This window comes from Heterodontus francisci, chromosome 14 (genome assembly GCF_036365525.1).
Source record: "Heterodontus francisci isolate sHetFra1 chromosome 14, sHetFra1.hap1, whole genome shotgun sequence".
Taxonomy (NCBI): Eukaryota; Metazoa; Chordata; class Chondrichthyes; order Heterodontiformes; family Heterodontidae; genus Heterodontus; species Heterodontus francisci.
In genome coordinates this window covers 66,286,782-66,302,981 of record NC_090384.1, presented here as the reverse complement: position 1 = coordinate 66,302,981, position 16,200 = coordinate 66,286,782, and the positions used below count along the sequence as shown (strand labels likewise).

At 41.5% G+C, this 16,200-nt stretch overlaps 1 protein-coding gene across 2 annotated transcripts in view; it reads left to right on the top strand.

Moving 5' to 3' along the window:
- The window catches only part of sbf2 (SET binding factor 2), a 743,327-nt gene that overhangs the window by 297,042 nt on the left and 430,085 nt on the right, over positions 1-16,200 (top strand). For both annotated transcript variants that reach the window (XM_068046388.1, XM_068046387.1), the window contains exon 4: positions 13,785-13,907. In XM_068046388.1, coding sequence (XP_067902489.1) covers positions 13,785-13,907 — 123 coding nt within the window. The remainder of the gene's footprint in view (positions 1-13,784; positions 13,908-16,200) is intronic.

Genomic DNA, 16,200 nt, shown 5'->3' with positions numbered 1-16,200 from the left:
TGCAAAGTACTCATTTAATGCCTTTTTCTCCATGTGTAAATCCCATTTTTGATCCCTAATCAGCTGCACCCCTTTTACCACTGTTTTACTATTTATGTGCCGATTAGAAGCATAGATTCCCTTTTATGTTAGCTGCCAATCTCTTCTCATACTTGCTGTTTGTTTCTCTTTTCACTTCCCCTCTGATCATTCTGTATTCAGCCTGGTTCTCATATGTATCATCAGCCTGATACCTGTCATTTTTTTTTCCCTTTTTCTGTTTCATCTTACTCTCTATCTCTTTCATCATCCAAGGAACTCCAGCTTTGTTTGTCCTACCTTTCCCCATGGGAATGTACCTCGACGGTACCTGAACTAGTTCCTTTTTAATAGCAGCATATTGTTCCGTTACTGTTTTGTCTGTCGAGCTTTAATTCCAATTTACCTGGTCCAGGTCCGTTTTCACCTCATTGAAATTATCTGTCCCCCAATTAGTTATTTTTACTCTGGATTGCTCCTTGTCCTTTTCCATAGCTAATCTAAATCTTATACTATGGTCAGTCCCCTAAATGTTCCACTACTGACACTTGATCCACTTGATGCACCTCGTTCCCTGGAACCAGATCCAACAATGCCTCCTTTCTTGGGCCGATAACATGCTGATCTAGAGAATTCTCCTGAACATGCTACAGAAACTCTCACCCATTCTGCCCTTTACACTATTACTATCCCAGTCTATATTAGGATAATTGAAGATCCCCCATTATAACTATAGTTTTTACACGTCTCTGTAATTTCCCTGCAAATTTGTTCCTCTATATTTTTCCCACTAGTTGGTGGCCTATAGAATACACCCAGTAATGTAATGGGACCTCTATTGTTTCTTGGCTGTAATCAAATAGATCCTGTCCTTGATCCTTCTTGGACATCCTCGCTCCCCAGCACTCTGATATTCTGCCCAATCAATACTCCCACCTGCTCTCCTTTCTTTGCATTCCTTTCTTTCCTGAACACCTTGTATCCAGGAATATTTAGTATCCCGTCCTGCCCATTTTTGAGCCAGGTCTCTGTTATTGCCACAAGATCATAATCACACATGGCTGTCTGCACCTGCAGCTCACCAGCCTTATTTACCACTCTCTGTGTTCACAGACATGCATAGTAAATCTAATTTAGACCTTATTGCATTCCCTCTTCGTCTGACCCCACCTGATATGGTACATATGGGCTAATTTACAAGTCTGCGAGCTCTGCATGCCATTGCTTCTTTGTGAGTTAATGCAACAGTGAGAGACTGATGGGAAATTCACATTATGCTGTCTAGTATCCACGAGCTTTAATAAAGCAATCAGAAAAGGCTGCGAGGTGATTTGTTAGAGGTATTCAAAATCATGAGGGGTCTGCACAGAATAGATAGGGAGAAACTGCACCCACTCATGAAAGGATCAAGAACGAGAGGGCACAGATTTTAAGTAATTGCTAAGAGAAGCAAAAGTGACATGAGAAAATGCTTTTTCACGCAGCGAGTGGTTAAGGTCTGGAATGCAGTGCCTGAGAGTGTGGAGGAGGCAGGTTCAATTGAAGCATTCAAAAGGGAATTGCACTGTTATGAGAAGGAAGAATGTGCAGGGTTATGGGAAGAAGGCAGGGGAATGACACTAAGTGATTTGCTCTTTTGGAGAGCTGGTGTGGACACGATGGGCCGAATGGCCTCCTTCTGCACTGTAACAATTCTGAGAGTCTGTGAATTGAAAAAGGTTACTTGTGTCAGTATAAGTTTCTCATGGAGTAATTTTTAAAGACTGAGTGCTATTAAGTTTTTTTCAATAGTACCCAGATAGTACTGAGTTTAAGGAATAAGAGGACTTTAAAGCAAACCTATTGGGGATACTATGTAAAGTTAGTGGAATTTAATAGTACTCATGGAGGTCATTTGGCCTGTGTCAGCTCTTTGAAAGAGCTATCCACTTAGTCCCATTCCCCTACTCTTTCCACAAACTCATTTTTTCATATTGTTACGAGGGTTTCCATTTTCTGTTAAAATTTGAGAATTTGTATTTTTAAACTGGAAAGGATTTCATAGAAGCTGAACTCTGGGGTTTTTTTTTAAAAAAAGGTCACCAGAAGGTTTGGACTGAGGCTGGAATGGTAAACAGTTACTGGAAGGCATCTGCTTTCAAATAAAAACTCCGTAGTGGTTATTTTGGTTTGGAGAGATGTTTGAAGAGAGGTGACAGGCCAATATTTATCGAGATCATGAGACTGGACTTCTGGAAAGTTATAGTTTCATTTTGAACTGTTAAAGCCAGTTGATGTTTGGCCTGAAACAGAAGAAGTTTGCTTATTGACCTGCCAGGAGGCTACCAGTCCATCATTCTCTTGAAAAGAAATCCTGTATTGAGTGTTCATATTTCCTCCTGTAGTTGAAGAAATCCTGCATGATTAAAGAACTTGCATGTCAGATGTGTGGAACTAAAATCTTTGTTGCTGCATTACTGCTTTAAGACCTGACTGAAGCTTTCTGTAGTGCATCTCTTGGAAAGCATACCCAAAACTGATCAACAACATCGCCTGGAAAGAACTATTCTGGAAAGATTCCATTGACAGCTGCCTATTCGCCTTTGGGACATCTCACCGAGACAAAGGACATCTTTCCATACCTTCTTTTCAGCCTAAGTGTTTTTTTCAATTCCTTCTATTTCTTTGCAACAGCTGTAAACAAAAATCCCTTGTATTTTTTCCTGGTTAACTGGTTGTGTATGCATATGTCTGAGGGCTAGGATAAATAAGGGGCTTTAATATTTCAATTTGTGTGTATGTTTTACCTCAGTATTGGTTAAAACTTGGTTGATAAACTGATAATTTTTGCTGTTTATTAAAGTAACCTGGTTGCTGTGCTTTATTCTGGGGAAAAGTAGAATATATGATTGACTGTTTCGGTAAGTGGGAAAACTTAAATATATATTGTGACCTGTGGAGAAGTGGGACTGAATTAACAGTACACTCCTCAGCCTCAGTCATAACAATATTCAAACCCAATTACCTTTTAAAGGCTATTACAGATTCTGCCTTGAGCACTGTTCCTGATAAGACATTCCATGTCTTAACAACCCTCTGTTCCCCTTGTCCACTTGAGCTTTGTTCATTTTACCATGGCTTTCTCTGATTCTACAATCATAATTTAAATTAAATTACTTAATTTAGATTTATATCCATACTTTTCCATTTTAAAACATCCTCTCAAACTTGAGGCTGGAGCTGTATGTACACAAGTCTTTGAATGTGGCACAATAATTTGAGAAAGTTGCTGATTCATGTGGGGTCTTTGGTTTTATGAATCCAGGGATAGAGTACAAATGCAAGGAAGTTTTGCCAAACCTTTCTAGAACACTCTTTAGGCCTCAGTTCGAGTATTGTGTTCAATTCTGGTACCACACTTTAGGAAGGATATCAAGGCCTCAGAGAGGGTGCAGAAGAGATTTAATGGCACTGGAGTTCGAGGGAGTTCAGTAAAGTGCATAGAGTGAAGAAGCTGGGTTGTTCTTACAGCAGAGAAGGTTAAGAGAAGATTTGACAGAGATGCTCAAAATCATGAGCGGTTTTGATAGACTAAATAAAGAGAAACTGTTGCCAGTGGAAGAAGGTTGGTAACCAGAGGGGCAGTTTCAAGGTAATAGAACCAGAGGCACATAAGGAAGCATTTTTTTACACGATGAGTTGTAACCTGAAATGCACTGTTTGCAAGTGTGTTGGAAGCAGATGCAGTAGGATCGTTCGAAAGGGAATTGGATAAATATTTGAAGGGAAAAATATTACAGTGCTATGGAGAAAGTGCAGGGGAGTGGGCCTGATTGGATAGCTCATTCTAAGAACTGGCACAGGCTTGATAGCTTCCTACTGTGCTCTATCATTCTATAATTCTAGTCTAGGTTGACACTTGAGGTGCTGCCTTTTGAATGAGATATTAAACTGAGGCCTTGTTTGCCTGTTCCTTTGGACATAATGGATAATGTTGCTCTTTTAAAGTAGATCAAGGGAGTTCTTTATACAGATGAACTAACTGTTGTTACGACTGAGGTGGGAGGAGTGCACTGTTTGTTCTAGTCCCACTTCTCCACAGGTCACAACGTATATTTAAATTTTCTCACTTACCGATACAGTCAATCATGTACTCTATTTTTCCCAGAATAAAACACACCAACCAGGTTTCTTTAATAAACAGCAAAAATTATAAACCAAGTCTTAACCAATAATGAAGTAAAACATACACACAAGTTAAAATATTAAAGCCCCTTATTTATCCTAGGCCCTCACACACACACATACATACATACTGGTTAACCGTAAAAAAAAAAAGGATTTTTGTTTACAACTGTTGCAAAGAAAAGAGAAGGAATAAAAAAAAAACACTTAGGCTGAAAAGAAGGTATGGAAAGATGTCCTTTCTTTTGGTTAGGTGTCCCAAATGTGTATCGATGACTGTCACTGGGATCTTCCTAGAACAGTGCTTTCAGGTGATGTTGAAGATCAGCTTGGGTAGGCTTTCCAAGAGATGCAGCTACAGGGGCTCTGAATAGGTCTTAAAGCAGGAATGCAGCAACAAGGTTTCAATCCACGCATTTGATGCAAGGTTCCTTCAAACATGCAGGGTTTCTTCAACCACAGGAGGAAATAGGAAACTGCCAAACTGCATGCAGGGTTAGTTTTCAAGAGAGAGAAAACTGAGCTGTTCTTTTTCTGGCAGGCAAAAATCAACACTGTTGTAACAGTTCAAACTGAAACTAAAACCTTCCAGAAGTCAGGTCTCCTGACATCTATAAATCTTGGCATGTCAAATCTTTGTAAACGTCACCTCAAGTCAAAAACAACCCCTGCTGGTCGAAAATCCACACACAGCCAAATTCTGGAACCTTCTGGTAACTTGTTTTTAAAAAAAAACACAAAGTTCAGCCATCTCCAAGATTCCAGATGAATCAGTGTCCATAATTCAAATATAAGTCCTTAACACATGTTTTATAGAAGCAATCCCGTAACACTATCATAATTTTATTGATCTCAATATCTGCCGTATTTCATTGGTACCGAAGTGTACCACAACTTCTGGCTCACTTCCTTCACCCTGCTGAATATTCTGCACCTTCTCTCTGATGTCCTTTACTGTCGCACTAGGGGGGTAAAACACCATGCAGGACTCAAGATGACATTTACATAAATGCCTGTCTGTCCCCCTAACTATGAAATCTCCTTTAACAACTGCATTTCTACTCTTTGCTGTTCCCTCTGTGCAGCCCACTGTCCATTGGTGCCATGGTATGGACTGCACTCCTTCAAGGTGTCGTCACCAGCGCCACTTAAAAAACATATGAAAGAGGGTTCAAAGAGGGAATAGAGATTTTTTTAGATCCTGGATGGGCAGCTGAGACCTGTTGCTTGCAATTCCTGGAGATCGTCATCCCATTGGCAGTAAGTGCCCATCCAGTTTCCTCTTGAAATCAATCATCTGTTGTTGTAACCAAGGTGGGAGGAGTGCACTGTTAATTCAATCCCACTTCTCCACAGGTCACAGCATATCGATGAATTTTCCCACTTTCCGAAACAGCCAATTAGATACTCTGATCATGTCTGTAACTGCTTTTTCTTGACCAATTCAGAGTTATTTCTACTACCCTACTCTGTCCATGGCCCTGCCCAGCCTTTGCTTCAAAGGTTAACCATGTTTCCTTTGAAACATGAAAAGATCTACTACTCTCTGCTGCAAAGTAACTCATGCTCCAGCGACTCTACATAAATAAATTTCTCCTAACCTCTCTGTTCATTTCTAATGATGGATACTGTAGAATAGGTTTTCCGTCTGGAAGTGGCGGAAGGAAGAACAGGAATTGCACCCACCCAATATATTGTGTTTTCACGGTATGTGATATATATTTTATTTGACCAATAGGTGTTGAAAACAAATTCATGTCCAGTGTCTGGTGCTTTAATTTGTGTTAAATTGAAAAGTATCAAAGCTATAATGTTGCTGGATATTATAAAATAGAATTCAGTGCAGTATATTTCCATGGTAAATGTATGGTGATATTTGCAATAAGGTGACACTGTTTGTCCCAGCAGAAGCAAATCACAAGTCATAATTTTATTCAAAATAATACAGTAGGCCAGCAGATGGCAGTATATTTGTCATTAGTGCTCTTCTCTCAAGTGCTAAGTTTATCATGTGTCTCAGGAACAACCTCACAACATGGATGAACAATATATTTCCAAACAATCAGTAATTCAATCATCAATTTACAGTTGTAAAGCAAGTACATGTGGGAATGGGATGTTTGATAAGTTTAATATCCTTTGCTATATTAGTATCCTGTGCTATACTAGTTTGGCTTAACTGCTTGAAGCTACACTATATTCCACCACTATGTATTTTGGGCATTTTTGTCTCCATAATATATGGATAGTTTAAAAACTATTTAGCTGCTATTTTGACAACAAAACAACTTGCTTTTCTGTTTGTGGTATATTTTCCAGCAAAGGTTTGCTGAATGCAAATGCTTGAACAGTGGCAAGTTTATGATTTGGCCAAAAGAATTGCAAACCTGTCTTTGAAGACAATATAAAACAAGAAATAAATGTTAGCTTATATAAAAGAAGAGCTGAGAAATGAGAGGTGAGAATTCTGTCTGCTTCTCTGGGAAAAAAAAGTTACAGGACTATGTGAACTAAGAGCAATGAATAATATGGTAAGAAAATAATTGCAGTTTTGAGAATTCACCTGTGGTAGAGTCACTTTTCAGAAGAAGCTCCTGATATTATTGGATTGGATACAAATGCTTTGAAAAGTTCTGCAATCGGAGAAGGAAATATACTTTCCAATTGATACAATATGCATTAGCAGTATTCAAAGGGTTCCTCACCTCAGTTGAAATTACTGGATTAGTAAGGCAGAGAATCAGAGTTCAAATCCCACTGCGGCAGTTTGAAACTTTGAATTCAATTAAACTCTGCAAACAAAAAGCTAATATCAGTGATCATGAAGCTCAGAATGTCGTTATAACCCAACATAGTTCATTAATGTCCTTTAGGGAAAGAAATCTATTGTTCTTACTCATTCTGGCCTGTATGTAACTCCAGTCGCACACCAATATGGTTGACTTTTAACACTAGAAACATAGAAAATAGGAGCAGGAGTAGGCCATTCGGCCCTTCAAACCTGCTGTGCCATTCATTATGATCATGGCTGATCGTCCAACTCAGTAACCTGTTCCTGCTTTCGCCCCATATCCTTTGATCCCTTTAAACCCAAGAGCTATATCTAACTCCTTCTTGATATTAAGTGCTCTATGAAGACCTAGGAAGCCATTCAGTTGCATTGATGTATTACAGTGAATCATGTAGTCTACAGTGGTTCAGGAAGAAAGCCTGCCATCACCCTCTCAGGCAACTTGGGATGGGAAAAACTTGTTGATCCTACCATCGTCACCCACATCTGGAAGTTGGAGCCCTGAACGAGGGCATGCACAGCACTGCCTCTGGCTGTTAAGGTCACTTTTGCTCGCAACTTTTATGCCTGATTCATTCCAGACTACAGCAGGTGACATAAGCAATATGTGAGTTTGCTGTGCACAGTTCCATCAGATGCATTGTTTGCTAATTGCAGGATTTCATCAACTTTTTCCAGGGAGGGTGCCAAACAAGTGGAAAGACTGAGAGATTTGTCTGAATTGCTGGATTTCCTCAAGTGCAGAGATTAGCAAAGGTGTGCCAAGAGAAGACACCTCACCTAAATGGATTGTTGGCTGCGTGTACATCATCTTCGTTAGCTAGAAGGGTGCCAACAAGGGATCATAGATTGGAACCATGCAGTCCTGCACAATTCCTATGAACAACCAGCAATATACTACACAGAAAAGACTTCCATTCCTTTAATGTGAAACTTGTATGATCACAGGCAGAGAATCATGCTGCTTTGTGTGCTGTTTCCTGACAGTAGTCATGATGCTTACATCTTGTGCCAGCCCACAGTGCTCCTCTTCCACCCAGACCACCAGGTATCAGGATAGCTACTTGGGGACAAGGCGTATCTCCACAACATCTGGCTCATGACTTTGGTCAGGAGCTTGAACGGTGCTGAGATGCACTGCAATCAGAGTCAGGCCTCCACCAGAGCTCAGACAGAGCAGACAGTTGGGATTTTAAAACTAAGGTCTGCTGTCAGGACATCCTTCAATAAAGTCCTGAGCAAGTTTCAAGATTTGTCGTCATATGTTGCATGCTTACACGGCTTTTCTCTGTGAAGGGGGCAAGCCTTGGAGCAGCCAGAGGAGGAAGAACTGGAGAAGGAACTGTAAGAAGATCAGGAAGCAGAGGGCCCAGAGGGAAGATCAAGGCACAACAATCCTTCCAGTTGCTAGAGCGCTATGACAACAAATAATTGAGAGGTTCACAAAGAATCCTTCCATCCCCGAATGCACCAACAGTCCTTCCTACTATTTGAAAGCCCATAACCGTACATGTTCACATGTGTTGTACTTAGATTACTAAGGATATTAAGACCACCAGCAATCCAAAAAATAAATCTACGACACCAAGATACTACTACACTCCTTTGAGAATTCCATATATTGACCATAGAGAACTAAAAATCACCATTGTGCAAACCCTTAATGCCTTTTTTCTCCGCTCGTTTGTCTATTCTGGTGCTCCCATGAGGTGGTTACCCAGTAGGATGGTCACTGCCAGAGGCCAAGAATACTGGACACCAAACCTGGCAGACCAGCAGCACTGTGGTGCAGAGGGGAATACATCACTGTTCACGGAGATGGCATCGCCAGCATTCAAAGAGCTGACGTCATCATGGGCCTCCCATCCACAAGCCCGCATTTAAAAAAAAATGCACCAGAACCACCTGTGTTTGAGAATAATGGATCACTTTCAAGTGAAAAACGTTGATGAGGAAACTGAATCAGTGTATTTCTCACTAGTCATTGTATTTTAGATTGCTGTATTTTACGAAATTACTTTTGGTACATGCCTCTTTAAATGATTCTTCCGTCCTAACCCTACTATACCTGATATAAAGGCATCTGGTACCAGACAGTGGACAGACTGGCTAAAAACCGGACTGTCCGGTATTAAAACCAGATGAATGGCCACCTTATTACCCAGTGGTTACAGCAAAGGAGATGGAATGCTGCTGATCATCCACTTGTGATGGCTGTGGCGGATAGCCTCAAAGAGCATTGGCCGTAGGGTGCCCAGCTGCAGTAACTTGACTTCAGCAAGGGCAGTCTGATACAGCTGACTGGATGTCAACACTGATTGAGAGGCTGAGGGGGAGCAGACGTGCTGTCATCCTGAGAGAGTACAGCACGTGCCTCTCCCACAGAACCAGTTCCACCCTTGTGCTGGGCCTAAGCACTCTTACCACCTTTGCACTAGAACAGAATGCAGATGTGCTGTGTTGCTCTACTTCATGCTTTGAAAGTGTTATGATCCCTGTGGAGACCACAAATAAATCAAAAGAATCGAATCCACCAATTGACCCCAAATTAAGAAACCAAACCAAATGGACAAGATTTCACTTTTATAAATTTCACTTTAATGCTCAAACCAAAACAAACATAAATTAAATGTGAGCAACAGTCAGATCACAGTTGATATATATTACAAATTACACCTGAATTGTCAGATACAACAGAGATGTGTCTCACAGTTTCACTGGGCAGTCCACCCAGCATATATGGCAACAATTACCGTCACACAGTTCTTCACAACTCTGAAGTTCCTCAGGTAGATTTTCAGCTCCTTACTTCAAGGATTTAGCTGCTGTTCTTCTTCCGACAGCAGTTCCCTCTCAATCCAAACTCCACAGGTGCAGTCTTTACCACAGGCGCACTTCCTCAGCTCTGCTCACAACAGTCTTGATGGCGTGGAGTTACCAGTCTTCCCTTTATCCGACAGTGAAGACCTGTGAATAGAATGGTGTGGATGGTGTGTAAAAGATGGCACTGGTGTGAGGAAGTGAGGGCAGTAGTTGCGAGAATAATAACAGGCACAAAGTGCTGCGTAGGAGTAGAAAGCAGTTGATGAAGTGTACCATAATAAGTTGGGGAAGGAAGGCGGAGAGTGCTGGGTCTACAGGTGGTGCAGGGCTAAGCAGAGAGTAATGAAAGGTATGCATTAGCTTTCTTGTCTTAGAAGGTATGGCTGGGTCTGGTTAGTCATCACAGCACAGAAGTAGGCCATTCAGCCCATCGAGTCCATGCCAGCTCTCTGTAGAGCAATCCAATCTGTCACACACCCCCGCTTTAACCAAGTAGCCCTGCAAGTCTATTACCTTTAAGTGCCTATCCAGTTTCCTTTTGAAATCAATGACTGTCTCCGCTTCCACCACCATCATGGGCAGCAAGTTCTAGGTCATTACCACTCACTGCATAAAAAGGTTCTCCCTCACATTCCTTCCCGCATCCCTTGCCCAAATCCGTAAATCTGTGTCCCCTAGTCCTTGTACCATTAACTAATGAGAACAGCATTTCTTGTTCTAACTTTTCTAAACCTGTCATAATCCTGTACATCTTTATCAAATCTCCCCTCTCCTCCAGGGCGAACAACTCCAGCTTCTCCAACCTAAAATGGTAGCCAAGTTCCCTCATCCCTGGAAGCATTCTGGTAAATTTCCTCTGCATCATCTTAAGGACCTTGTTACAGCCACGTGGTGCGATGTGGGTTGTTCCCACTAGTCAACTCCCCACCTGACCACAGCAAGTGTGTTTTGTTATTGGGGTTTAACCCCTTGGTGTTTTATTTTTCAAATAAACAAACAGCGATAGGTTTTCTTGTAGGTTTAAAGAACAGAAAATCAATTGTTTATTGATCAATACGTCTTCTCCCGAAATTGTCTCAACCGCATCCACTAACGCATTCGTTTTAAGTTACAGAAACAGCTCTTGGATTCAGTCTTCACTTTCCTCTGCTTGCCAGAACTCCACTCCTGCCTAGTCTGTCTGGTTTGCCTGTCTGTCTCCTTTTATCTGTTTCTAACTAGTGTCAGTTTCCCCAGAAACCTGAAGTTCTTTTGTCAGCCTCTTTTTCAGTTTTGGTTTCTGTTTTGGTTTCTGTTTCGGTTCTAGTTTCTTTTGAATTCTACTTTCCCTCTCAGTTAGGGTCTAAATAAAAACAAGCTTTGCAACCATAGATTCGATTACAAATGTCTGAGTGTATGCTGGCCCCCAGACTCAAGATGGCAGGAGTCTGCGCTCCCATCAAAGCTGCCATCAGAGGCTCCATCAGTGGGGACCTCACTGCAGTTCACACTTACTCCGTGGTTGCCTACACAGTTTTGATGTTGTATTTGAGGACCTTACACAGTTGGAGCTGAACTCTTCTATCTTCTCTGACATTGTGTGCAAGCTCACAGGCCAATAGGCAGGCAAATGAGTGCAGTTAGAAGTTTCTGTTGTGTAGATGCCAGTCGTCTTCTGTAGACTGGGCCCTTGAAATCTACATATGTGCTCTCTGCAGCTGGGGTAAATGCAAGCTCACCCTATGGTGAACTGGTTCCTTAGCTGTTCTGTCTCCCTGCTCTTGTTCGTGTGCATTTATTCAGGGTGAATCTTCCAATGCAGACCACTAAATCTGACCCTCTAAACAATGCAGTGTGCCAGTCTCTGAGCTGCTGCTTGCTAGATTTTTGTTGAGTGACACTTGATCATCTGGAGGGCTGTGTTCCTCTTTCACTGCTCCCATTGGACCTTCCACCTGTGCTGGGCATGAATTGGAAGAGAGGGACATTTAGTGGAAACCTTTTATAAACATATATAACTAAAAGGATAGTTAAAGGAATGGTGGGGCTGATTAGGGATAAAATGAAAATCATCATGTGGAAGCAGAGGGCATGACTGAAGTACTGATTGAGTACTGTGAATCTGCCTTCACAAAAAAGGAGGATGTTAATGTCACAGTAGAGGAGGGGAGAGTAGTGATATTCAAAAGGATAAAAAGAGTTGTAAGGAGGTGCTAAGTAGGTTGGCATCTCTCAAAATTAACAAGTCACCTGGTCCAGGTTGGACGCATCCTAGGTTGCTGAGGGAAGCTAGGATGGAGCTCGTAGAAGCTCTGACCACATTCCTTCAATCCTCTTGGAATGTGAGAGTGATGACCGAGAAATGGAAGATTACAGATGTTACACCCCTGTTTAAAAACAGGGAGAGGGATAAACCTGGTAACTGCAGGCCAGTCTGCCTTACATCAGGGAAAACTACTACAGACCGTTGTCAAGGACAAAATTAAATCTCACTTGGAGAAGCATGGGTTAGTAGGGACAGGCAGCATGGATTTGTTAAAGGTAAGTTGTGTCTGATTAACCTGATTGAGTTCTTTGCTGGAATGTGGAACTAAATTGACTGCTCTTTCAGAGAACTGGCACAGACATGATGGGCAGAATCGCTTCCCTTCTGTGCTGTGTGACTGTGAGATTCTGTAAGCAGAGAGCGATGGCATGCATAGTGTGTTGGGGCTGAGATTTTAGTGAGAGGAAAGAGGCCAAGATGTCCCAGAACACTGCCAGTTCTTGCCAGTTGCTACATTCCTGATATGCTCTTACCCACAATGTGTAAAACCACCTCTTCTAATGGCGATAGTATGCAGATTGACAGTGCTCTTGCCTATTCCCTTGTGTTGTGTACCATCTTTCCATGCAAGAAAAAAAGCAGTTTGATAGGATGTTTTAAATATGTCTCCAAGAGTAGAATAGTGTGGATGGTATGTAAAAGGTGACACTGGTGTGAAGAAATAAGGGAAGTAGTTGCGAGGATAGTAACAGGCACAAAGTGCTGCACAGGAGTAGAAAGCTGTCCATGAAGTGTGCCACAATAATTGCAGGAGAGTGATGGGAAGTTGGGGAAGGAAGGCTGAGAGTGCTAGGTCTACAGTGGTACAGGGCTAAGCAGAGAGTAATGAAAGGTATACATTAGCTTTCTTGTCTTAGCAGGCCTTTCCGATCATGAAACCTTCTGCATTGCGCCTAGGTCCTGGGTGCGATGCTTTTTGCATTGACCAATTCTGGTGTTAGTAAACTTGCCTAGGAGACCCTTCTTGCCAGTTTTAATCACATGAGGTGCGAGCATCAATATGCCTCTCGCCTTTCACTCTCATAAATGAACAACAGCTCTTGGACTGGACTCCTTAATGCAGTACTGAGGGATGCTGATTGTTGGTGATATTGTCTTTCGGATGAGAGATTAAATTGAGGTCTATTTGCCCATTCAGTTGGACATTTTTTTAAAAAAGCAGTGAGTAGTCCTGATATCTTTATTTTTTCTTTGATCAACACCACCAAAACAACCCTAAATTCTCTGATCATTCATTCCAGTGCAGTTTCTGAAGTCTTCGCTACCTCATTCCCTTACATAGCAGTAATGACTGTACTTCAAAATGTAATTTGTGTGCAGTGCTTTGAACATTTCTGAGGGAGGTATTGAGGTGAAATGTAAATGCTGATTAGCCTTTGAGTTGATAGGTCAACAATGGTCAAAAGAAAAATATTTAAATTTCAACTGGATCTGATTGCATCAGAATAGACAAAATTGACATTTCTAGAAATGTTGACAGCATAGTATTGTATGACAAGCTATCACAACTTATTTCACAGCTTTAGTATTTTGACAAAACATGAAGAAAATGTGTTTTTTTTTTAGCTTTAAATTTTAATTTATAGCTTTCGAATGTGGAGAAATGCAAGTTTCTACTTGATGCTCTTGGGATTTCATTGTGTATTGTATCAAATTTATTTCAGTTTCTTGAATATGCTTTAGGGAGCTAAACGTGATGAAACAGAAGGTGAAGAGGAGGATACAGGATTAATCCAACCTGCACAGGTGTTTGCACCAAAAAGTTTGGTGCTGGTGTCCCAACTGGATTACCCAGAAATATTCAAGGTAAATGGACTTCTATTGTTAACTTTCTACATATGATTTTCTGATAGCCCATGTGTTTAATTATTTATCTAATTCACATTGAATCCTTGGAAGCTACAGACCTGACACAAACCTGATTCTCACGAGTGATAGTCATAAATATTGTTTGAAGATTTTCTTTGTGAGCTGAATAAAGTAGATAATCTAACATTACACTTTTTGTATTTTGTTCATATATTATGTATAATAAAAGCAGTGTATTAAAAACAGAAGACCCTTCAATGCTTCCTGTTTTTACAAGTGGCAAGTTCCTTGCTACCGAGTTAATATACTAATGGTGCTCAGCATTTGCTTGGCATGTTTTGCAAACAATGTGCGATGTTGGGACCTGCTGGAGGTCAGACTTCATGTATCTAGCAATTTGTTGTGATGAGCTCTTCTAAGTGGTAGCGGATGACAGGTGGCTATCAGTTTCTTAGGGAGAGGAGCTGACTTGCATGAACCAGCAGCCTTATTTTATCTTTATAGAACATGAAGTGCAAATTTCTTTTGTATAAAAAAACAAAGCATTAGGGACCTATGTAGTGCAATGGATTGAACAATAGCCTTTCACCTCAAACCCTGAGTGTGATAATGCTGTTATAGTAGAGATTTTAACTATTTTATATAGCTACAATTCTTTCTCAACTGTTCTCCATATATTCTATAAACAGATCTAATCCTCATGATGTATTTTTTATGTTAATTGCCCTTAAAAAAACATAGAAACATAGAAAATAGGAGCAGGATTAGGCCATTCAGCCCTTCAGGCCTGCTCCGCCATTCAAAAAAGATCATTGCTGTTCGATCTAATTCAGTACCCTATTCCCGCTTTCTCTCCATATCCCTTGATCTCTTTGGCATTAAGAAATGTAACTATCTCCTTCTCGAATATATTTGATGACTTGGTCTCCACTACCTCCTGTGGTAGAGAATTCCACAAGTTCACCACCCTCTGACTGAAGAAATTTCTCCTCATCTTGGTTCTAATTGGCATACCCCATATCCTGAGACTGTGACCCCTGGTTCTGGACTCCCCAGCCATCAGGAACATCCTCCCTGCATCTAGCCTGTCTGGTCCTGTTAGAATTTTATAGGTTTCTATGAGATCCCCTCTCATCCTTCTAAGCTCTGGTGAATATAGGCCTAGTCGACCCAATCTCTCTCCATATGTCAATCCTGCCATCCCAGGAATCAGCCTAGTAAATCTTCTTTGCAGTCCCTCCATGGCACCAACATCCTTTCTCAGGTAAGGAGATCAAAACTGCACAGAATACTCCAGATGTGGTCTCACCAAGGCCCTATATAACTGCAGTAAGCCATCCTTGCTCCTGTACTCAAATCTTCTTGCAATGAAGGCCAATGTACCATTCACCTTCCTAACTGCTTGCTGCACCTGAATGCTTGCTTTCAGCAACTAGTGTACAAGGACACCTAGGTCTTGTTGCACCTCCCCCTTTCCCAATCGATCATCATTCTGATAATCTGCCTTCCTGTTTTTGCTACCAAAGTGGATAACCACACATTTATCCACATTATACTGCATTTGCCATGCATTTGCCCACTCACCCAGCTTGTCCAAATCGCATTGGAGCCTCTTTGCATCCTCCTCACAGCCCCCCCGCCAGCTTTGTGTCATCTGCAAACTTGGAAATGGTTACATTTAGTTCCCTCATCCAAGTCTTTAATATATATAAACAAGAAATGCTGGAACCACTCAGTAGGTCTGGCAGCATCTGTGGAAAGAGAAGCAGAGTTAACGTTTCGGGTCGGAACATAGTTCCGAAGAAGGGTCACTGACCCGAAACGTTAACTCTGCTTCTCTTTCCACAGATGCTGCCAGACCTGCTGAGTGGTTCCAGCATTTCTTGTTTTTATTTCAGATTTCCAGCATCCGCAGTATTTTGCTTTTCTTTAATATATATATATTGTGAATAGCTGGGGCCCAAGCACTGATCCTTACGGTACCCCATGAGTCACTGCCTGCCACCTGGAAAAAGACCAGTTTATTCCTACTCTCTGTTTCCTGTCTGTCAACCAATTCTCAATCCTTGCCAGTCCTTGAGGCGGCCAACATCCCCAGCTTATACACACTATTGAGTCAGCGGCGCTTGAGATGGCTTGGCCATGTGAGCCGCATGGAAGATGGCAGGATCCCCAAAGACACATTGTACAGCGAGCTCGCCACTGGTATCAGACCCATCGGCCGTCCATGTCTCCGCTTTAAAGACGTCTGCAAACGCGACATGAAATCCTGTGACATTGATCACAAGTC